Genomic DNA, 24,246 nt, shown 5'->3' with positions numbered 1-24,246 from the left:
ATTCTCGTCTCAGCCTCTTGCATAGCTGGGATTACAGGTGTCCGCCACCATGCTCGGCTAATACAGGCAGTTCTTTATAGCAGTGTGAAAATGGACTAATACATCATTTCTCTTCAACATTGTCCTGGAGGTATGAGTAAATGTAATAATGCACAAGAAAGAAAAGACTGGGAAAAAAAAGAAAGTAAAACGACCTATCTGCAAAAGACAGGACTTTCTACATAGAAAGTCCTATGGACTCTACAAAGTAACTACAGGCATACCTCATTTTATTGTGCTTTGCTTTACTGACCTTCAAAGATACTGCATTAAAAAACATTTTTTTTTTTTTTTGGCTGGTCAAATGGTAGTGGGTAATCAGAAGTTACTAACATAGTGTCATTAAAGTTGGTATACAACCCCCCACTGCTAAATTTGACTGGTTTAAAAACAATTTTTTTAAACACATTCAAGGTTTGCAGCAACCCTATGTCAAAAAAAGTCTAAAGTGCCATTTTTCCAATAGCGTGTGCTCATCTCGTTGTGTCTGTGTCATATTTTGGTAATTCTCCCAACTTTTTTTATTATTGTTGTATATGTTAGTGATCTATGATCTTTGATACTACCATTGTCATTGGAGTGCCACATACCTAGGTAAGATAGTGAACTTTATCGATACATGCTGCATATGTTCTGACTGCTCCACTGACCATCTGTTCTCCAGTCACTCTCCCTCTCCTTGGGTGTCCCTATTCCCTGACACACGACAATAATGAAATCAGAACAATTAATAACCCTACAATGGCCTCTAAGTGTTCAGGTGAAAAGAAGAGTCACAGGTTTTTCACTTTAAATCAAAAGCTAAAAATAAAGCTTAATGAGGAAGGCATGACAAAAGTTGAGCTAGGCTGAAAGCTAGCCAAGATGTGAATGCAAAGGAAGAGTTCTTGAAGGAAATTAGAAGTGCTACTCCAGTGTACACACAAAGAAGAAAGCAAAATTACCTTATTGCTGATCTGAAGAAAGTTTTAGTGGTCTGAATAGATGATCAAAGCAGCCACAACATCCCTTTAAGCCAAATCCTAATCCAGAGCAAGCCCTAACTCTTTTCAATTATTTGATGGCTGAAAGAGGTGAGAGAAGACAAGCTTGAAGCTAGCAGAGGTTGGTTCATCACGTTTAAGGGAAGAAGTCATTTCCATAACATGAAAGTGCAAGGTGAAACAGCAAATGCTGATGTAGAAGCTGCAGCAAGTTATCCAGAAGATCTAGCTAAGATCACTGATGAAGGTGGCTACACTAAATGACAGATTTTCAACACAGAATCAACAGCCTTCTATTAGAAAGGAATGCCATCCAGGACTTTTATAACTAGAGAAAAGAAATCAATGACTGGATTCAAAACTTCAAAGGAAAGCTGACTCTTGATAGGGATGAATGTATCTACTGACTTTTAAGTTGAAGCCAATGTTTATTTAACCATTCCAAAAAATCCTAGGGCCCTTTAGAATTATGCTAAATCTACTCTGCCCGTGCTCTGTAAGTTGAACAACAAAGCCTGGATGACAGCACATCTATTTACAGCATGGTTTACTGAGTATTTTAAGCCCACTGTTGAGACCTACTCCTCAGAAAAAAAAGACATCTGTCCAAATATTACTGCTCACTGACAATGTACCTAGTCACCCAAGAGCTCTGATGGAGATGTACATGCAGATTAATGTTGTTTTCATGCCTGCAAACACAACATCCAATCTGCAGCCCATGGATCAAGGAGTAATTTTGACTTTCAAGTCTTATTAAGAAACACATTTCATAACGCTACGTATGGCTGCCACAGATAATGACTCCTCTGATGAATCTGGGCAAAGTAAACAAATAGCCTTCTAAAAAAGATTCATTGGCCAGGTGTGGTGGCTTACACCTGTAATCCCAGCACTTTGGGAGGCTACGGTGGGCAGATCACCTGAGGTCAGGAGTTTGAGACCAGCCTGGCCAACATGGTGAAATGCCATCTCTACTAAAAAATGCAAAAATCAGCTGGGCGTGGTGGCGCATACCTGTAATCCCAGCTACTCAGGAGGCTGAGGCAGAATTGCTTATACCCAGGAGGTGGAGGTTGCAGTGAGCCAAGATTGTGCCACTGCACTCCAGTCTGGGCGACAGAGCAAGACCCTGTCTCCCCCCAAAAAAGATTCATCATTCTACATGTCATTAAGAACATCTTTGATTCATGGGAGGAGGTCTCAAGATATCAACATTAACAGAAGTTTGAAAGAATTCCAGCCTTCAGGGAAGACTTTGAGAGGTTCGACTTCTGTGGAAGAAGTAATGGCAGATGTGGTGGAAAAGCAAGAGAACTAGAATTGGAAGTGCAGCCCAAAGGTGTAACTGAATTGCTGCAATCTCATGATAAAACTTGAATGGAGGAGGAGTAGCTTCTTATGGATGAGCAAAGAAAATGGTTTCTTGAGATGGACACTACTCCTGGTGAAGATGCTGGGAACACTGTTGAAATTACAACAAATGATTTAGAATATGACATAAATTTAGGTGATAAAGTAGAGGCAGGGTTTGAAAGGACCAACTCCAATTTTGAAAGAAGTTCTAGGCTGGGCGCGGTGGCTCATGCCGATAATTCCAGCACTTTTGCGAGGCCATTCCACTCTAGTCTGCGAGACAGAGGAAGACCTTGTCTCAAAAAAAAAAAGGAAAAAGAAATTCTGCTATGGGTAAAATGCTATCATATGCTACAGAGAAATCTTTTGTGAAAGGAAGAGTTGATCAATGTGGTAAACTTTATTGTTGTCTTCTTTAAGAAACTGCCACTGCCACCCCAACCTTCAGCAACTACCACCTTGATCAGTCAGCAGCTATCAATATGGAAGCAAAATCCTCCACTACCAACAAGATTGCACTCACTGAAGGCTCACATGATTGTTCGTATTTTTTAGCAAGAAAATGTTTTTAAAGTATGTACATTTTTTAGACATAATGCTATTCACACTTAATAGATATAAATAGTATAAACCTAACTTTTATATATACTGGGAAGCCAAAAGTTTGTATGACTTGCTTTATGGCAATATTTGCTTTATAAATCTGTTATATTTCTTGTATGTCTGCACTAGAATTCAACGTAAATTCAATAGTGTCACAGGATATAAGGTCAATGTTTAAAAAAATCGATATGCCTACGTACCAGCAATGTACAACTAGAAAATGCATTTTAGAAATCCATTTATGATAGTGTAAAAAATATATTTTAAAATTAGACAGTGAAATACACATTTAACAAGAGATGTGTAAAACTTAATACAATGAAAAAGAAAAAATGTTGAGAGACATTAATAGAGGCATGGTGGGATAGAGGAATTTCATGGTAGCACAGATTAGTAATTCCTTTTTTTTTTTTTTTTTTGAGACAGAGTCTCTGTCGCCCAGGCTGGGGTGCAGTGGCATGATCTCGGCTCACTGCAAGCTCTGCCTCCTGGGTTCATGTCATTCTCCTGCCTCAGCCTCTCCAAGTAGCTGGGACTACAGGCGCCCTGCCACCACGCCCGGCTAATTTTTTGTATTTTTAGTAGACACAGGGTTTCACCGTGGTCTCAATCTCCTGACCTCGTGATCCGCCCGCCTCAGCCTCCCAAAGTGCTGGGATTACGAGCATGAGCCACCGCGCCCGGCCACAGATTAGTAATTCTTAAACTATTTTCAGAGGATTCTAGGCTTGAACAAATTACTAAATATACTGATGGTAAGGGGAGCTATGATTTTCACTAATACAGAAGAGAATTACAAATATGCAAAGGAGAAAGACTAGAAGGTACCCCAAAGTTGGACTGCAATTGTAAGTAGTAGTGTGAATTCATGGTGCACATATTATCTAGTCTCTAGATAAATATGGAAATAAATATAGACATAAGGGTTTGCATGTTAGGACTTAGAAGCAATGAGATACCAGCAGCAATGAACACACCTAGTATCCAGAGCTCGGTGTCTAAAAGAAAATAGGATTTTTGGTTAAAGGACTGATTGTAAGGCCCAAAAAGATACACTCAAGATGTGCCTGTAACATCTTACTATGGCAAAAAGAAGTGCTCAAAATACAATGGCAACATATCAAAATGACACAGGAATCAACCTGAAAATGGTCTCACTGGCCAAATATGGGGCAATCTGAGCATTAAAATAGTAATGAATTGACCGGGCGTGGTGGTTCACGTCTGTAATCCCAGCACTTTGGGAGGCCAAGGCGGGCGGATCACTTGAGGTCAGGAGTTCGAGAGCAGCCTGGTCAACATGGTGAAACCCCGTCTCTACTAAAAATACAAAAAATTAGCCGGGCACGGTGGTGGATGCCTGTAATCCCAGCTACTCGAGAAGCTGAGACAGGGGAATTGCTTGAACCTGGGAAGCGGAGGTTGCAGTGAGCCAAGAGCACAGCATTGCACTCCAGCCTGGGCAACAACAAGAGCAAAACTCTGTCTCAAAAAAAAAAAGTAATGAATTAAAATACATAAAACAATTCTATGAATCTATACTGATATGACAAACAAACAAATGGAGGAGAAGAAAAAGCTCTTTCTTATAGGTAGAATGCTAACTAATAAACACAGAAGGGATGACAGAGCTAGAATCATTAATAGCTCTTAAACCTACTAGATTGGGTTTCATGAGGAACAGAACATCTGCAATCTCAAAGTATCTCCACACAAACAATTACAAAGAGAAAAAATAGTGCACACCACCCCACCCGGTTAATTTCTGTATGTGTAGCAGAGACGGGGTTTCACCACATTGGCCAGGCTGGTCCCGAACTTCTGACCTCAAGTGATCTGTCTGCCTTGGCCTCCTAAAGTGCTGGGATTAGAGGCATGAACCACCATGCCTGGCCTATTATTTGTTTTTAACTTTGTAATGATGTATTTCCTTTCAGAAGATTTTGTTTGAGTAACAAAAAGTGAGGTGATTGAAAGAAAAACAAGAAATAATACTATAGGTAGTACTCAGGTTTGGCAAAATTATGATGTTGCACATAATAGTATGTAGAAATGGCAAAAATTGTGAAGATTTGTAATTTACTGAAGGATGAGAAATGGTACTCTAGTAGATACAATTACAGGAGAAGGTTATATAGAATAAATTTCACAATTTAAAATAAACACACAAAAAGTCATAGATATAGGAGAAAGTTCTGGTTCTATCTGATGAGCAGCTATGAAAAATTAATTGTTACAACACAAGAAAAAAGAATACAGGTCAAATGATCAGGAATCTATATTGTATCATCAACATATGGTTTAAAACCTTAGTGCAGAGGCAGAATGAGTTTTTGACACCAGGAAAAGTAACAGGCTAAGCTGGCCATTTGAAAAATAGAAATCATTTAATTACATCTGACTGCATGCCCTTTACAATGTATCATGTCTTAAAAGACGTGCAACCCAAGCAACTTGACTTCTCCACTGAGCTCTTTCATCAGATCAATAAATCACTGATTAGGCTTAAACAGCTCTAACAAACACAAATTTTTAACTTTTTGTATAACATTGTATAATTTTATACATCCAACCTTTTTATCCAGTCACCTTTATGTTCACATACCTTGCCAACTCCCAAACCAGAAGTAGGGCAATATGATAAAAGCCAAAGCAAGGTCAAGATTCTTTCCAAGCACTTGTGTACCAGAGAAACAGAGGACCGCTTGAGCTGATTCAGAATCTCTCCTCGCTTAGACCAATTAACAAAATTCTTTAAACAAGGCATACAAAAAAAATCTAAACCTAACCTTTCCTTATAAGGCTTTTAAAGAAATAGAAGACATGCAAAAGGAGTAAGAAGTCTTACAGACAATACAACATATAGCTAACCATATATATATAAGAATGTCATATATAGCTAATACATTATACTACATATTATGTAGGTTATATAACAATGTATTACAATAATGATGAGTTAATAAATACTGCTATAAGTACCTTCACATTTATTAACTGACTTGATCCTTACAACCATCTTTTGAAGTAGATAATCTTACCCTTCATTTTATAGACAAGAAAACTGAAGCATAGAACTAAATTTAGGCAACTTGCCCAAGTCAGAAGCAATGCCAGAATTCAAATCCTGGCAGCCCAGCTACAAAGTATACATTCTTAACTACTAAGCTTTACTGTCTTTCGGTGGCTTAGATTCTTAGTCAGTGGCCTTTCTCTAGCCAGATACAGGGTTCTCATTCTTTTTAAAGACGTTTTATTTATATTAATAAGCAACAGTGTACTGATTTTCCTTTCAAAGTAAAACTGAGTTCATTCCAATACATTTTCAAAAAAAGGATGTCCAAGACCAAAGGTCCATCATTATGTTTTGTTTTCTTAAAACATGATAGAATTACTTACTCTTCACATTAATTTGAAATGATAATTTCAAAATGTTACAGATGGAATATTATGGGCTGGTTTCCTTTTATAAAGCAAATCAATTGACCCACAATGCCATAAATAGGAAAGAAATTAGCAAAACAGAGTGATTTTGCATGAGAGTGAACTGGTGGTAAAATTAGCTATCACATTTTGCTCTAGTGAAGTTAAAACTTCAAGTGCTGAAAGTAAGTGTCAAGTGAATCGAAGTGTTGTGTTGGTTAGTACTTGCCTCTTTGAGGAAAACCTCCATATCTTCTTGACTTTCAAATACAAAGGCTCTTAAGTCATTTGATGGAATATGATTTTCAATATATTTGGCATTTTTATTATCTTTCATATTGATCTAAACAAACAAACAAAAAAAGGTCGAATTTCATGAAACCCAACTGATTATTAAAACATGTTTATATTAAAATTGGATTTAATTAGATTGTAATACTTGAGAAAAGAGAAGATAAAAAAAAAGAACTTGGTACCAAAGAGTTATTTTAAAACATCTAATCCATTACCCAGAAACAATCAATACAGTACATGGTTAAACAAAGGCCAAGATTTGAACAGTGCATATTGATTTTGATACTAAGAAATAACTTTAGTTCCTTTCTAGTCAACTCATTGAAAATATTTCAAACAGTCTTAGATTGTGACTTGAGTGTAAACATTTCTTATCTTTCCCCACACTTTTCATATTTTCTTAATCTTCAAGAGAACTTCACAGATGGAATAACTAATAGGCACAAAAACACAAAGAACTTTAAACTTTATAAAACTAATGGGGGAAAAAAAAAACCTTGCTATGGCTTATTTGTAACTATTACAGCCCTCAAGAGAAGCCTGAAGTTTGCAACATCAGAACATAATCTTATTGATCTATTTTTACTTTTCTCTTTTTTATTTTTTTGAGACAGAGTCTCTCTCTGTCACTGAGGCTGGAGTGCAATGGCACGATCTCAGCTCACTGCAACCTCTGCCTCCCGGGTTCAAGCAATTCCTGCGCCTCAGCCTCCCGAGTAGCTGGGACTACAGGCATCTGTCACCATGCCCAGCTAATTTTTGTATTTTTAGTAGAGACAGGGTTTAATCATGTTGGCCAGGCTGGTCTCGAACTCCTGACCTCAAGTGATCGGCTTGCCTTGGCCTCCCAAAGTGCTAGGATTATAAGCATGAGTCACTGCGCCCGACCTATTGATCTATTTTAAAAACATTAACTGGGCCAGGCGTGGTAGCACTGATAACCCCAACACTTTGGGAGGCCAAGATGAGAGGATAACACTGGAAGCCAGAAGTTTGAGACCAGCCCAGGAAACAAAGTGAGACCCTGTCTCTAAAATGATAATAATAATAAAAAATTAGCCAGGTGTGATGGCTCTACCTGGGAGGCTGAGGTGGGAATATCGCTTAAGCCCAGGAGTTTGAGGTTACAGTGAGGTATGATGGTGACACTGCACTCCATCCTGGGTGACAGAGTGAAACTGTCTCTAAAAAGTAAAATAAAGTAAAAATATGAATTAGACAATTCTGCAAGTGAGGCTCAATGCTGTGGAAGATACTAAGACAAGCTAGGGAAAAAGCTACTTCTGGAAGTACATAATCTGTTATTTATTGCAGATGAATAACTATGTTGAAAGTAGAGCATGATAAAACTCCCATTAAGAGAAGCGTATAAATATAAAAAGTACTATCTAGGGAATTTTAGAGATTGATTATTTCCAAAACATGGAAATCAGCTTTCTTGAAAAAATAATAAAGGGGAGGTATTTATGTACTATAATCTATTACAAAGCAAACTAGCTAAGAGCTTGTGCTCTGAGGTCAGACAGACGTCCTTTCAAATCGTATGCTTGATCTTGCTCAAGTACTACCTAAATCTCAAAAGCTTTCATTACTTTCATCTGTAAGATGGACATAGTAAAACAGTTTATACCTCACAGAACTAAATGTGGATTAAGAGATAATATAATTAAAATAATAGTACAGTGCTTGTCACATAAATGTTGGCCAATAGTGCTATTTTAAATTATAGAATACCATTCAGTATAGAAAAATGAGAAAACAGTTACACACAAAAATTAAAACCACATGAAAACCATCATCCAGGCATAAACGCTATGAACAATCAGCCTATTGTTTCGCAATTTGAGGGGGGAGGTACTAAATTACTTTATTGGAAGAAATGATACAAATAAAAGAAAACGTATGTGGATGTTTACGATAACTTATAGAAAGGGTAAAAGTAACCCCAAAATGACCACAGAAAGTCATCTTTTTAAAAAAAAAATAGTTATAGATAAGCCAGTCTAGGACTTAGCTCTCATGATCACGTTCTCCCAGACTGTATTGTTTTTTTTTCTATTTTTTGAGACAGGGTCTCACTCTGTGTTGCCCAGGCTGAGTGCAGTGGTGTGATCACGGCTCACTGCAGCCTCGACCTCCCAGGCTCAAGCAATCCTCTCACCTCAGCCTCCTGAGTTGCCAGGACTACAGGTGCATGCCACCATACCCAGCTAATTTTTATTTTTGTAGAGACAGGATCTCACTATGTTGCCTAGGTTGGTATCAAACTCTTGGACTCAAGTGGTCCTCCCACATCAGCCTCCCAAAATGCTGGAATTACAGGCATGAGCCAACGTGCCTGGCCCCAAGGTGTATTTGTTAGAAATATTCTGCCACATCAGATTCCAAGGCCCCCAGCGTATATAAACTGGTTTACATGGCAATTCAATTCTTTGACGGATTTCACCTGCTCAGGAAGACTCAAGGAAGTCACACAAGTAGGGTCACTGGCCAGTTTGTGTGGTTCCAGTAGTGACTTATTTACACTTTTTCCCAAGTGTAATACACATTCACAGTTTGGAGGTTTCCCTGATATCCTTAAGGAAGATTTATTTATTTGTTTGTTTATTTATTTATTCTTATAAGATGGAGTCTCATCCTGTCACCCAGGCTGGTGTGCAGTGGCGTGATCTTGGGTAACTGCAACCTCCACCTCCCGGGTTCAAGCAATTCTCCAGCCTCAGCCTCCCAGTAGCTGGGACTAGAGGCACATGCCACGATGCCCAGCTAATTTTTATATTTTCTTTTTTTTTTTTCTTGAGACAGAGTCTAGCTCTGTCGCCAGGCTGGATTGTAGCAGTGTGATCTCAGCTCACTGCAACCTCCAACTCCTTGGCTCAAGCGATTCTCCTCCCTCAGCCTCCGAGTAGCTGGGATTACAGGCACGTGCCACCATGCCTAGCTAATTTTTATATTTTTAGTAGAGATGGGGTTTCACCATGTTGGCCAGGATGGTCTCGATCTTCTGACCTCGTGATCCACCCCCTCAGTCTCTCAAAGTGCTGATTACAGGCATGAGCCACCGTGTCCAACCTATTTTTATATTTTCAGTAGAGACGAGGTTTCACCATGTTAGTCAGGCTGGTCTTGAACTCTTGATGTTAGGTGATCTGCCTACCTCGGCCTCCCAAAATGCTGGATTACAGGCGTGAGCCATGGTGCCCAACCCTTAAGGAAGATTTAGACATCTTGCTGGCTATGCAGGTTCCAGTTTCTTGGGATGTTCCCTCTGTTCGTGAGTTCAGTGAATAAAGTATTTGTCAAAGTCCTCCAAGAACTTCACAGTCATATCATCACAATCAAAGTAGCAAGATAGAGATAGGTAGATATAGGAGACGCAGCACTCTGTGATGATCTGGTGGTTGATGGCATCTTTCTGCTTTATGATTTTTTAAACAAAATTTTTCCATACATCCTATTCCATAACCTACTTTATGATTTACTAACATGTCATAAATTTATTTTTATATTAGTAAATAGAGACCTACAGCAACATTTTAAGGGCTGCATAATATTCCATTATAAAGATATAAAGTAACTTATTTAACCAATCAGCATCTTCATAAATTTTCTTTTTTTGCTCCACCATTTTGCTATCATAAACTCTACTGTGGGGAGTTCATATGTAAATCTTTGTACACTTCTCCAATTCTAGATTGGAATTGTTAAAAATAAATCATAGAAATAGACTACTAAATGACCATTTATATGACTAAAATTTTAAGTTTGCATATTGTTCACTTGTGTATGATGGTAGGGGCATTTCAACTAGACCTAGAAAGGTGAGTAAACTGCGTGGAAGATGTGAATGTAGGAAGGTGGCAGGAAAGGTGAAAGGTTACTCTGAAAAGGGTAAAAAAGCAGAATATATCTCTTTATCTCAAAGATTCGAATGCAATTTAAAATGGAAATATATGCCAGCTATTAATCTGACTTGGTGATATATGCTACTATTAGAAAACCAAATGACAAGAGGAGACAAATCTAATACAGTTCTGAAGTATTATTCTGACACTGGCATTTTAGTAAAAATGTTAACAATTACACCTGCAGTATAACTTTTATAAGGGTCACAATATTTTTTCTTATACTTTCTTTCAATCCTCATCAGACTAATCAAAACAATGCATCTAAAATAGAAATTCTCTTCTTGATCTAGCAAAAATATTCTAATAACACATATGTGAATAAGAGAATGTTATGAATATTAACTTTGCTAATTTAAGATATGGTAAAAAATTGAAAACTATATAAAATGATTTTTAATAAAGTATAACACAAACATGAGTTATAGAGAATAGAATTTTTCACGAATCCTGAAAGGATGTCTTCTTTTCTAAAGAAAAAAAATTATCTAGCAAAATAATCCTTATGTAATCTTAGGATAACTTTAAGTTTGCTCTAACATATCATTACCAAAGAATGTTAGTTTTTTACTCTTTCATCCTTTTATGTGCCCAAAACTTACTATTTTAAACAGTCTGGATGGCAAACATCTTAGTAAATCCATGGCCACACTTCACTAGACAATTTATTAAATATAGCTTCACCTAACCTTGATGACCCGCAATCATCAACAAAAGCTATCAAAATTTTATGATGTCAATAAAGTATTGGTTTCATTTTCAAAATCCTAAGAATGCCCGTTCTTTGTAGCAGGTGATTTTCTTGCCTATCCTCTTAGTTTTTTTCCTTTAATCAACATATTTACAGCAGCATTCTACCTCTTCAGCAGGGTTTTAATCTAATCCCTGCTACAATCTAGTAACAAGCACCAAAAGGAACCAGCTAACCAAACTAATTTTCTACATGATTCTAGGTCAATAAGTTGCCAGTTTTATACCTCTTTCTAGAAAAAAGCACAGGTTTTATGACAGTTATTACCCTCATTGATCAGGGGACCTTTAAAAAGCTCATGTATAGATTCAGCAGTATGCCAGATGCCACAAGTCTGATAATGTAAAACCAGGGTAATATTGGGACTAAAATGTCTTAAAACAAAAATCTATGATTACAATAATAAAACTAATACTACCAAGATGAACAAAGTTTCTTACCGTGAGCATTATGGGCTCACAGACTCTTTGTTTAAATTTGTCTCTGTTATTTCTTAGCCATAAAACAGCATCATACGTGTCACGGAATCTCTGTCTTAGCTTATCTTCCTTCTGATTCATAAGATTGTCAAAACGTACAATATGATCGTCCACACCTAAAATTGTAAAACAAAACAAAGTCTTGTTTCTCTGAAAATTTTAATTAGTGAAATAATCTAATAATAACACAAAAGAATACCCTAGTTCTAAAGGTTACAAACACCACTCAGCAAGTAACTCCCATAGTGGAAAATATGTGATCTGAACAAATCTTTCTAAAATGTCCAAAAACCTGGGACAACATAAGATCCTGAAACTATCAAATATAAAAAACAGGTAACCTACAAAAACAAACAAACAAACAAAAAAACCCACAAGGAAAACACTAGATTTCCTATCAAAAGACAAACAGCAATAGGCCCTCAAAATTCTGGAAGAAAAATTAATATTTTCATTCTAGAATTGTATATACGACAAAACTAAAAAAGCGGGGGGGGGGGGGGATGACGAAATAAGAATATTTTAAAGGGTGCAAAGACTCTGAAGTTAATTCCTAAATATCTCTTCTTAGAAGGTTACCTGAAAATCTACTCCAACAAAATAAGGGCATGATGTAAGAAAATGAGACACGGAATTCAGGAATAGCTTTATAACACAGAAAAGGCACGAGAGAAATTACAAATGATAACCATGCAGGAGGCCTCAAGAACAACCAGTTTAGATGGAAGGAGAAGGACAGAAGGCTATGGGACTCAAGAGAATGCCCAATAAGACAGCTTTTTTTTTTCCCTCTTCAATTTAAGAAAATGCTTAAGCAAATTTAAAAAAAAAAATTAAAAGCTTTTTAAAAGCTATCAATGAAGTGAAATTTAATTATAATGCACAACTTGGTTCAGCTATGAGTAAGTTTAATAAACAATACTTAGTATTTCTAAACTTCTAGAATTAACCCATAAATAAAGCACATAAAACACTAAATGTTTTCGGCCTTGAAAATATAAAAACCGGAGTATAAATGAGAGAATTTAGAATGTGAGAAGGGAGGAAAGTAAAAAGCAAGGGTGGGAGGGAGTACTATTTGTAGCTTATGAAGTGTGGATTGAAGCAATACTGACAATTGTTACATGACCAAAAAAGGATATGTGTATTATTTATAATAATAAAACTCATTACTAATAATCCCATTTGAAGAATTTATAATAGAGATGTTTTATAAGGTAAAATCTACGTCTAGAGTAAATACAAAAAGATAATGTCTAAAGTTGATTAATCAAGCAATAGTGAAATAAGAATATGATATATATGGAAGGATTACTAGAAAAAATCTTCTTAAAGAGTTAAAAGTGCTTACTCTTGATTGGCTTTGGAGGTAAAAAAAGGAGTTGTGCCACCCTTCTATCCTTCTAGTTCTTCTTCTTTTTTTTTTTTTTGTTAGCCATACATATCTAATACTTTGATAAACATATAAATTTTTTTTAAACTGATCTTAGTCATATATATTGAGCAGACAGAATATAAAATCCCTATCCAAATAATACCACAGATCTATTCACATGGTCTACAAAAAAAGAAAACCAAAGATGAAATTGGACAGGTTTCAAGGAACTAAGCTAACAGAAGGTTACAAAGGCTAGAATAAAGAGCTTAAATTTGATATGAGTAATAGTGAGTGACTTTGTAAAGAAAATAAAGCTAGGCATTTATAGAGAATTAAATCAAGTGCCATAATCTGATAGAAGACAGTGGTCAGCTATAATGGCAAATTACAGTACACAACAGATATAGATAATTAAGGTACGAAGTTGGAAGAACTGAGTTGAGCTTCCTCAAGAAGGCAACTTGAACATTTTATAGAAATAATTACCAGAAGCAGAAGAAAGTTCATCAACAGAGATGTATCTACATTTTATAAACATTTCGTTCTAACTTTATGAAACTTACTCTTTTTCTCCTTCTCTAGAGTTTCCCTCTCTCTTCGCTTATCAATTATTTCGCCTTCACATAATGCCTTTTCATCCTGAATCCGTCTCAGATCATTTGTAATGGCATCAATCTGGGGCTGAAGATTCTCGCAGTTTTCCGTGGTCTTTAGTTCATTTTGCAAATCCTCTATCATTTTGCGGGTATTACCTATTCTCCTCTGTCGGTCAAGCTCTTCATTTTGCTTTACTATTAAAGCCTGCTGAAGTTCCTCAATCTAATAAAACAAAAGTAGGTTAGTACTTGAGACTGTTTTCCTCTTGGTTTATAAGACTTCTGTAGTAATATAGTTTTTAACATGCAAACAATCTAACATAGGTGTTTTCCTCACTAAAAGGTGTCCTGTGAGAATTAGACTAGCACATTACCAGTTCTACCAGACTACCTGTATCTTTGTTTTACACATTCACTAATATATCTCAAATACTTTAAGTGGTGCTCAGTATATAATTAGCACTCATTAAATATTTCCTGAATAAACAAAATATTTTAAAAGCCCAACGGATTTCTAAATATTTACAGGAAGTACATACTATATGCCGTAAGACCAAAATTAAAAGTCATGTGGCATATGTGATACAGTTTCCATAAATAATAAAAATGATAATAAAGATTACAAGTCACCCTATTACAGGTTGAATATCCCCAATCCAAAAATCCCAAATCCAAAATTCTCCAAAATCCGAAATTTTTTTAGTGCTGACATGACACCACAAATTACCCAGAACACATTATTTTTGCACTATATTAGTTGTATGTCAGTTTTTACTGTTAAGTATTTATGTGTGAGTAAGTATTTAAAAATGATTGTTTATGAGTAGCATATAAATAGAGAGTCAGGAATGATGGTGATGCCATCAACCACAGATCATCCACATGGGTGGCTGAGACAGCGACACCTTTATTTCCTGATGGTTCAACATACACAAACTTTGGTTCATACACAAAATTATTAAAAACATCATTTAAAATTACATTCAGGCTATGTGTATAAGGTGTATGTGAAATATAAATGAATTTTGTGTTTGGACTTGGGTTGTATTCTCAAGATACCTCATTATGTATATGCAAACATTCCAAAAATCTGAAAAACTCTGAAATCCAAACACTTCTGGTCCCAAGTATTTTGGATAAGAGATACTCAACCTGTAATCTGAAACAGAAATAAACTATTTTCTTCCAATGGAAATATTTTCTACCAATACTTCAGACTAATATTGTGAGATTTTAATCATCAGTCTATATGCTTAGATTCCTTCACTTATATTCAGGGTAAATTACATTTTTATAACCAGCTATGTAACTTGCCACTTGATGTCAGTGAAATTTTTATCAAAACTATGGTCTACCTAAGACAGAGTAAAGATTTTCTTTAGGACACACACATATAAACAAATATACACTTATATGCCCAATTTACATTTTACAACTAGAACTTTGCATTAAAATAGATAAATTTAACACATCACATAATCTGTTTTAGCCAGCTTTATTTCCAAGTCAGATTTACTCCTCTCCTTCCTCATTATAAAAGTTATAATGCATTCATTACTGAAAATACAGAGACTTATAACAAATAAAAATAACTTATAATCTTAATGTCCTTAAACTTTTACCTTTTTTTTTTTGAGACAGAGTTACTCTATCGCCCAGGCTGGAGTGCAGTGGTGCGATCTCGGTTCACTGCAACCTGGGTTCAAGTGATTCTTGTGCCTCAGCCTCCCAGGTAGCTGGGACCACAGGCGTGTGCCAATATGCCCGGTTAATTTTTGTATATTTAGTAGAACTGGGTTTTCACCATGTTGGCCAGGCTGGTCTCAAATTCCTGGCCTCAAGTGATCTGCCTGCCTTGGTAAACTTTTACATTTTAATGCCTACTTATATCTGCCTGTAGAATATATATTCTTTTTACTAAATGGCATCACTAAAAATGCATTGAGAGCAGTTTCTCATTATCCCTCATGTCCTTGCAAAATAAATAAATAAATTTTAACATCTTGTGCATAATGTTCTCTGATATGGATATACCACATTTTATCCCATCTCCTGTTGAAATGCGGGTATTGATTTTTCCTTTCTAAAAATTTAGCTTTGGCAGTAACAAAATGCACATATCCCCAAATCCTCTCTCCTATAACCAAACATACAGAAACAAGAGAAAATATATCTGAAAAAATTAAGATACATACATGTCACTGGACATTAACAATGTTCAATGGGCCTAAAAGCAGATAATAGGAAATTCAAGGGATTCAGGAAAATAAATGAGCATGTCATAGATGACAATATATAATTAAGAATCACTAAACACTAAAGACGATACAGAATTAAGATTCACTAACAAACAGAATCTCTGCAATCCCAGCAAAACAGGGACCACCAAACTACTGAAAATCACTGGCCTACCATATAAAGTTGTACCAAGAGAAGGTCTTTGTCAGATATTGACCTGAAAAACTGAAAAGCAGCCCAATGATCCCTTACCTTTCAATTAAGTTTTCTGAACACTGACTCATTTGTCACCTTCATCCAAGAAACTACCATGACTAATCACATTAGTCCTACTCTGACTAATATCCATGTTTAGCTCAGGTACAGTAAGTCTAAACCTCTTAAATCACCTACCTTCACTAGGATACTGTCTCCATACTGCTCTATATCTGCAATTTCTCTGAATGTTCCCTCCTTTTCTTCTTTTTTTGTTTTTTTTTGAGACAGGGTCTCGCTCTGTCACCCAGGCTGGAGTGCAGAGGTGCAATCTCAGCTCACTGCAAGCTCCGCCTCCTGGGTTCAAGCCATTCTCCTGCCTCAGCCTCCCAAGTAGCTGGGACTACAGGCACCCGCCACCACGCCCGGTTAATTTTTTGTATTTTTTTTTAGTAGAGACAGGGTTTCACCGTGTTGGCCAGGATGGTCTTGATCTCCTGACCTCGTGATCCGCCCGCCTTGGCCTCCCGAAGTGCTGGGATTACAGGCGTGAGCCACCGCGCCCCGCCTGAATGTTCCCTCTTCTTGTTCTAATGGAAACTTGGCTATTTCTGGAAGACACCTGTTCTCCCCAGAGCCCTCTCAAGTGGTGACCTTTTCCTGCCATAAACCATTATTTCAGGACACGGAGGTGGGGAGGGTATTCTCATTAATCCCCACTGTACTCCTTCCTCCTTTAATTGAGCCCCACTTTGGTTCCTCTGAAGATCTTGGGGTCAGACTTTGTCACTCATTACCCTTGTTGCTATGTTAACTACCTCCCTGAAAATCCTCCCCAACCTTATCCATTCAGGGATGACTGTGGCATCTGATTCACTGTCTTCCTCTCTCCATCATTATATCTGTCATCATGTGACTTAAACATATCTACAGAAAATCAATCTAACTCTTTGGCCTGGCCTCTGTGTTCCCTTACTTCTTCAACTTCAATCATCTTTTCCTTAACCTTTCCTCAGCCACCTGTCTAGTGAACAGAGGAAGGTAGCTGAGGAGGGTTATGTTCTAGATCATAAAGCCCCCCAAATCATACCACTTCTAAAAAATGTATTTCCATAATTCTATTCTTTGGTCACTATTTCCTTTTCTTCCATTTTACTTACTCTGGTATTCCTACTCTATCTTTTGACCCCCACAAGGTTGTGCAATCCATTAACCCCACTACCTTTTTACATTTCTTTCCTTAATCAGCTGAGGCTCCACAATGCAGCGCTATAACCACTCCCTTGGAAAGATCCCTTGACCTTTCTTCTTATGTCACACTGGCCAGGAAAAAGCCCAGTTCTAATTAAACCTATCGATATACCTTCTAACTATCTATATCTAAGCAACTGAACTAATGAAAGAAACCCTCAAAAACTGGTCTCACTTTAAATCTATGGCCACAAAAGTTAAACAGGCACTCAAAACTACCAGATAAACCTATTACACTTCTTTAATAAACTTGTGCTATCTTTCTGAGATGAGTTCATACCTTTTGCTCATTCAATCCTTTATTGCTGCCTTCCTTCTACTCACTCAGCTAATGACCTTGCCTCATATTCATTCCATTAATAGAAGTTATAATTAGAGTACTCCCTCCTTCTCTTGCTTTTAAATCTATCACTTTACCTACATCCTTACTCATTCTACTTTGCTTTGTAGAATGTAAGGAGACTCCATGTAGCTACCTAAATCTAACCCCTCCAAGGCTACTCCAGAGAAATGTTTCTCAAATTACACCTTAAGAAGGTGTAATTTTTCACAAAGGACCATTAAAAAACAAAAATTCCAAGCCATCACAAGTCAACTTTTATTAATTACAATTAATTTACCAAAATTCTGGAACATTTTGGCAATTCCTTAAAAAACTGAACGCACACCAATGATATTCTACTCCTAGGAAATTATCCAAGAGAAATAAAAGCATACTTCCATACAAAAAGTGGTAGAAGAATATCTATGGCAGATCTACTGGCAGTAGCCCAAAACTAGAAATAGTCTAAATGTCTAATACCAGGTTAGTGAATAAACAAATTGTGTGATCTCAAGAAAAATGAAAAGAAAAATACAATAAACTGAATGAAAACAAAAATAGCACATATCAAAATTTGTGAGGCACAGCTAATGCAGTGATAACAGGAAAATGTATAACACCAAGTGTATACATAAGAGGAAAAGCATCAAATCAATAATCTATGCTTCCACCTCAAGAACCTATAAAAAATGAGCCCATCTACATCAGGCAGAAGGAGAATCATAAAGAACAGACATCAATGAAACGGAAAACAGAGAGAAAAATCAATAAAACAAACAGCTGCCTCCTTGAAAAAAATCAATAAAATTAGCAAATCTTTGGCAAGATTAACTAAAAAAAGAGTAGGGGGGTGGGGGAGAGGGGGAATTGCCAGTATCAGGAATGAAATAGGGTTATCACTGCAGATTCTATACATATCAAAGGATAAGATAATTTATGCATACATAAATTTGACAACTTGGACAAAAGGACCAATTCACCTAATATGAAATAGATTATTTGACTAGTCTAATAGCTATTAAGGAAGTTGAAAACATAATTTTAAAACTCCCTCCAAGAAGAAATCTCTACAACCAGAGAGTTTCACTTGAGAATTACACAAAATGTTTAAAGTATATAAGCATCAATTCTACACAATCTCTTTCAGAAAGTAGAAGAGGAAGGATCACTTCCCAATTCATTTTATGAATCTAGTTATTATCCTAATACCAAAACTAGGCAGAGAATACAAGAAGACTACAAAACAGTATCACTCATGAATACAGACGCAAAAATCCTTTAACACAGAATTCAGCAATATGTAAAAAGAATTATACACTTATACACCACAACCAAGTGGGGTTTATTTGACGGATGCAAAATTGATTTGGTAGTCAAAAATCAATCAATATAATCCATCACTTACTAACCACCTAAAAACTTACACAATTGTATCAATAGATGCAGAAAAGCATTTGACAAAATTGAGTATGTACTCAACATAAAAATTCCTAGAAACATAGGAATACATATAAGAATTTCCTGAATCTGACAGAGCATACATATTTTTAAAAAACCTGCTATTATTACATACTGTATAATGAAAAACTGAATGCTTCCCTCCTAAGATCAAGAATAAGGTGAAGATTTCAGTGTTCACCACTCTTATTCAACAGAGTGCTGAAGTTGTAGCCAATGCAATAAGGTAAGAAAACTAAGTGCATACAAATCAGAAAGAAAGAAATAAAGCTGTCCCCATTTGTAGCTGACATGACTGCCTAGGTAGAAACTCCCAAAATATCTACCAAAAAAGAAAAAAAAGAAATTAAGTCAGAGGTATGAATCTAACAAAACACAAAGAGGACTTGTTGCTAAAACTACATAATGCTAACGAAAGAAATAAAAAATCTATAAATAGAGACAGACCATGTTCATAGACCAGAAGATTCAACATAGTAAAGATTTCAATTCTTCCCAAATGTTTAATGAAATTCCTATTAAAATCCCAGCAACATTTTTCTGTAGATATAGAAAAGATTCGGATGTCATCAGGAATGGTGAAGTAAGGAACTCCAGAAATCTTCTCCTCCATAAAAGTGATGAGAACACTGACAAAAATTGTCAAAATTTACACTTTCAGGACTCTGGAATTTAACCAAATGCTTGTAACAATCTGGGAAGCTCTTATTCAAGAAAAATGGCTGAATGTCAGTAAAAACAGCAAGCTCTGTAGAATTCTGAACTTGCTTCATTCCTAAACCCCTTGTTCCATTCATGTGGTATCCTTGAAAAGCAACAGCCCACAATCATAGTGAAAACCTGCAGTCTAGCAGCCACTGGAGAGATAGGAACAGGTTTGGAGCTCTTTTATAATGGCAAAAAAAAAATGCAATTACTTTTGCACCAACCTAATAAATCCTCATTCTCAGAAAAATGTCATTATCTGATCTACCCAGCAGTTTCCTGGGAAAACTTACTTGTATAAGGCTTGTTTGTATTTGACCTGACTCACAGCTCACCACTGCAAAACAGCCTTTTCCTTGGATGCATTTGTCAAAAACAATCAGAAGCAACTGTTTAGCATCACAACTGCCTGAAGCAGATAACAGTTACAGCAAACAATAAGCTAACCAAAAATCTTAAAAGAAAAGGCCGGGGAATGAGCTTCTCCCCAAACCGTATGAGGTTTTGGAAATTCCTGGGATTCTAGAAGGTCATGTGCATTAGCAGGACTGTGTGCATGCCCAGGGCTATGTGCATGATCCAGAAAGACCTGAGAAGACCCTGAGTTCTCATCTCTGTTTCACTTTGTGGTTGTGTGCAAATAGGAAGCGAAGGCTGAGACAGAGTTAACCAAAGTTTTCAACAATCTTAGGAGCATTTATTGAAGAAAAATGATTGAATCTCAGTAAAGTGTGAATACTGCCTGGCTGAATGATGAAGGCATGACCCAATATATACACACAGATCCTCAACAAAGACTGGGAAACATATGGGTTCCAGGCATTTTAGGAAATACAGATTCAGTCATTAGCTAACCACTAAACTAACCTAGTAGTGACTTCAGTAGCCACATATGACCAAGAATAAGAACTTTACAGAACTAGGAAAGTCACTAAACAAACAAACACTAACAACATATTCAATGAAACAGCAACAACATCAAGCCCTGGGGAGGGGAATGGGACTGACTTCCACAGTTGCTAGAGTATGTTACTTAAACTGTTCAGTTTCAACAAAAACTTGTAACACTTTCAAACAAAGGAAAAAGTATGGCCCATACTCAGGAAAAAAGCAGTCAACAGAAAAAGTACCTGAGGAAGTACAGAAATGGACTTATAAGACAAAGGGGCTTTAACCCTTTTTCTGTTTGCCCTGAGAATACTTGCTGGCGGTGCTTACTTTCACATTGAAACTCAGTCAGATTTGGTTAAGCCTCAGAGTGTGTTTATGTAAAATTAAACGAGTGCTGGCAGTGAGCACACGTACTTTTTTTCTAAATAGGAAAAGGATTAAAACAGCGATTTTAAATATGTTCAATGAACTAAAAGAAACCTCCCCTACAAGATATACTAAAAGGCATCTTTAAGGCTGAAATGAAAGGACCCTAGACAGTACTCTGAATCTACACAAATAAATCAAGAGAACCCGCAAAGGTAATTAAATAGATAAATGTAAAACATAACATAAATGTATTTTGTTCTTTATAACTTTTTTTTCTTCCTATCCAATATAAAAGAACTATTGTGGTATAAACATATATATTTAGTCTTTGTCCTAGGTTCTTGGCACAGAATTCTTAAAACCCTTGGAATTTTCTCAGTGACAGGAATGTCTTTTATTACTCATAACAAGCCCCTCCTTTCTGCAATATCTGGTTTTTTGCTAATGAGGACCAAAAAAATCATGGCCCAACTATCTACTGTTTACAAGAGGCACATTTTAGATTCAAAGACACAAATAGGCTTAAAGTAAAAGGATGGAACTTTAGTCAAAAGAGAACTCTTTATTTCTCCTTTCCTAGCAAGCCAGAGGAAGTATAATACAAAAGCAACACGATCAAATAAACCAACAAAACATATCATTAAATCTAAACACAGGCTGATTATCCTTTATCCAAAATGCTTGGCACCAGAAGTGTTTTGGATTTCAAATTTTTTAAGACCTTTGAATATCTGCATTATACTTACAGGTTCAGCTTCCCTAATCCAGAAATCCAAAATGCTCTAAAGTGCATTTCCTTTGAGCATCAGGTCAACACACTCAAAACGGTTTTGGGTTTTGGGGCATTTTTAGATTTCATATTAGAGATACCCAACATGTCAATACTGGCAGTAAAATAATAATAATAATAATAATAATAATAATAATAATATTTTAAATAACCACAAGTCAAATTTCTGATGATACTGACATGGGATTACAGGAAGAGAAAGTATAAGCTTCCTAATCTTTTTTTCTTAATTAGATGGGAGAATAAAGATACTGATGAACTCTTTTGTTAGAAATGTGTCACTTAAAATTTTAAGATAATCACTAGGACTAAATTTAACTTTCAACCTATAGAATAAAAAATAGAATGAGAAAACCTTGGTTAACAGCAACAGAAAATAGAAAGAGAGGAAGAATCAAGTAAAAAGTATAATAAGTAGAAAACATAACAGTAAATGTGAACTGTTTAAACTTCTTCATCTGTTTAAACTCCTTTATTTGCCATCAAATTGAAAAAAATTTCAAAACAAAACCCAGTATTATTTACAGCACATAAACTAAAACATGGTACAGAAATAAAAACAAAATAAGAAAGCTTTAAAATCTAGGAAGCAAAAACTGATATAATTACAAGGAAAAACAGACAAACCTATACTCATAGAAGGAGATACTGACACCTTAAAAATAACTAAATCAGGCCAGGTGCGGTAGCTCACACTTGTAATTCTAGCACTTTGGGAGGCCAAGGCAGGTGGATCACTTGAGGTCAGGTCTTTGAGACCAGCCTGGCCAACATGGTGAAACTCTGTCTCTATTAAAAATACAAAAATTAGCCAGGCGTGGTGGTGCATGCCTGTAGTCCCAGCTACTTGGGAGACTCAGGCAGGAGAATCGCTTGAACCGGGGAGGCAGAAGCTGCAGTGAGCCAAGACTGCTCCACTGCACTCCAGCCTCGGAGATAGAGCAAGACTCTGTCTCATAACAATAACAACAACAACAACAAAAAAAACTAAATCAAGTAGGTTAACAAAAAAGTAGAACATACAAGTATATATAATTATAGTAAGCCTATTCTAACGTATGTATGTATGTGTGTGTATACATATCTCCACACCTGAAGACAGAATGCACATTCTTTTCAAATACATGAAGAATAGGTACAAAAATCAAACATACAATAAAAGCCAAAAAAAAGTCTCAAAAAATTCTTTAAAAAAGTCATAAGGCCACATTTATTGACCATAAAGCAGTGTTAAGTAGAATTTGACATTTTTTAAAAGCCTAAAAAATTCCATATCCATAGAAATTAAAACAATAAGAATTGCTAGGTAACCTCAAATGAAAACATTTAAATAAAAATTATAATATCTTAAACTGAAACAAAGAGCCTACTAATCAACACACGTGAGATGTAGCCAAATGATGCCCAAAAATTTATATCCTACAATGCATTTATTAAAAATTAGGAAAGATGAAAAATAAAAGAAACACACTTTTTACTATTCAAGAACGTTAAAAAATACTCAAAGCAGAAAAATGAATTAAGAAAGAGGAAATTATTAAATAGTCAACAAAAAATAAAGTTGATTTTTAAAAAAAATTAGTTGAAAAGACTTACAAAGTGACAAGCCCTGGCAAATATGATAAGGGGGAAAAAATGGATACACAAATATCAGTGATAGGAAGAGAAGAAATATAAACGATTGAAACTGATCCAAGAGTATTAAATTATTTACCGGGTCTGCATAAGCCTGAAAACAAAACCAGTTAAGAATAGAACAAAAATTAAAATTATAGGCCAATCTCACACAGTTCAAAATATTCTAAATACAAAATTTTATAGTTGAATACAGCAGTATATTAAAACATCAATTAAAATTTATGACAGGAATATAAGGGAAGTTCAACATGAGGCAATCTACCAACTTTGTATTTGTGTCTGGGGATACAGGATGAGTTTTATGTGTTTTTCTGCCTAACCCTAATAAAATAATAGGAATGGAGTAAAAAGGGATCCATCCCATGAGGACAAAAGAAAGGGAAGAGAGATCACTAAATGGAAAGTTTAATAAATACTTAGAAGATGGAAAAACAAATAACAAATTTAGCAGTATATTATAGGAACCATAGTGTAAAGGGTGAGTGAAAAAGGGATGTGAAGAACTGATTATTCCTTCTAAAAAATAAAAACCCCAGAAATTCTTAGGACTAGGAAATGCCAAGTAGAAACAACATCACATAG

At 36.0% G+C, this 24,246-nt stretch overlaps 1 protein-coding gene across 6 annotated transcripts in view; it reads right to left on the bottom strand.

Annotated features, from left to right (window-relative positions):
- SMC5 (structural maintenance of chromosomes 5) overlaps positions 1-24,246 on the bottom strand; it is a 95,974-nt gene that overhangs the window by 42,927 nt on the left and 28,801 nt on the right. For all 6 annotated transcript variants that reach the window (XM_004048111.5, XM_019034163.4, XM_055350770.2 and 3 more), the window contains 3 exons: positions 13,775-14,030; positions 11,795-11,949; positions 6,634-6,747 (listed from right to left, as the gene is read on the bottom strand). In XM_004048111.5, the coding sequence (XP_004048159.3) occupies positions 6,634-6,747; positions 11,795-11,949; positions 13,775-14,030 (525 nt within the window). The remainder of the gene's footprint in view (positions 1-6,633; positions 6,748-11,794; positions 11,950-13,774; positions 14,031-24,246) is intronic.

This window comes from Gorilla gorilla, chromosome 13 (assembly GCF_029281585.2).
Source record: "Gorilla gorilla gorilla isolate KB3781 chromosome 13, NHGRI_mGorGor1-v2.1_pri, whole genome shotgun sequence".
Taxonomy (NCBI): Eukaryota; Metazoa; Chordata; class Mammalia; order Primates; family Hominidae; genus Gorilla; species Gorilla gorilla.
This window is presented reverse-complemented; position numbering and strand designations above follow the sequence as displayed.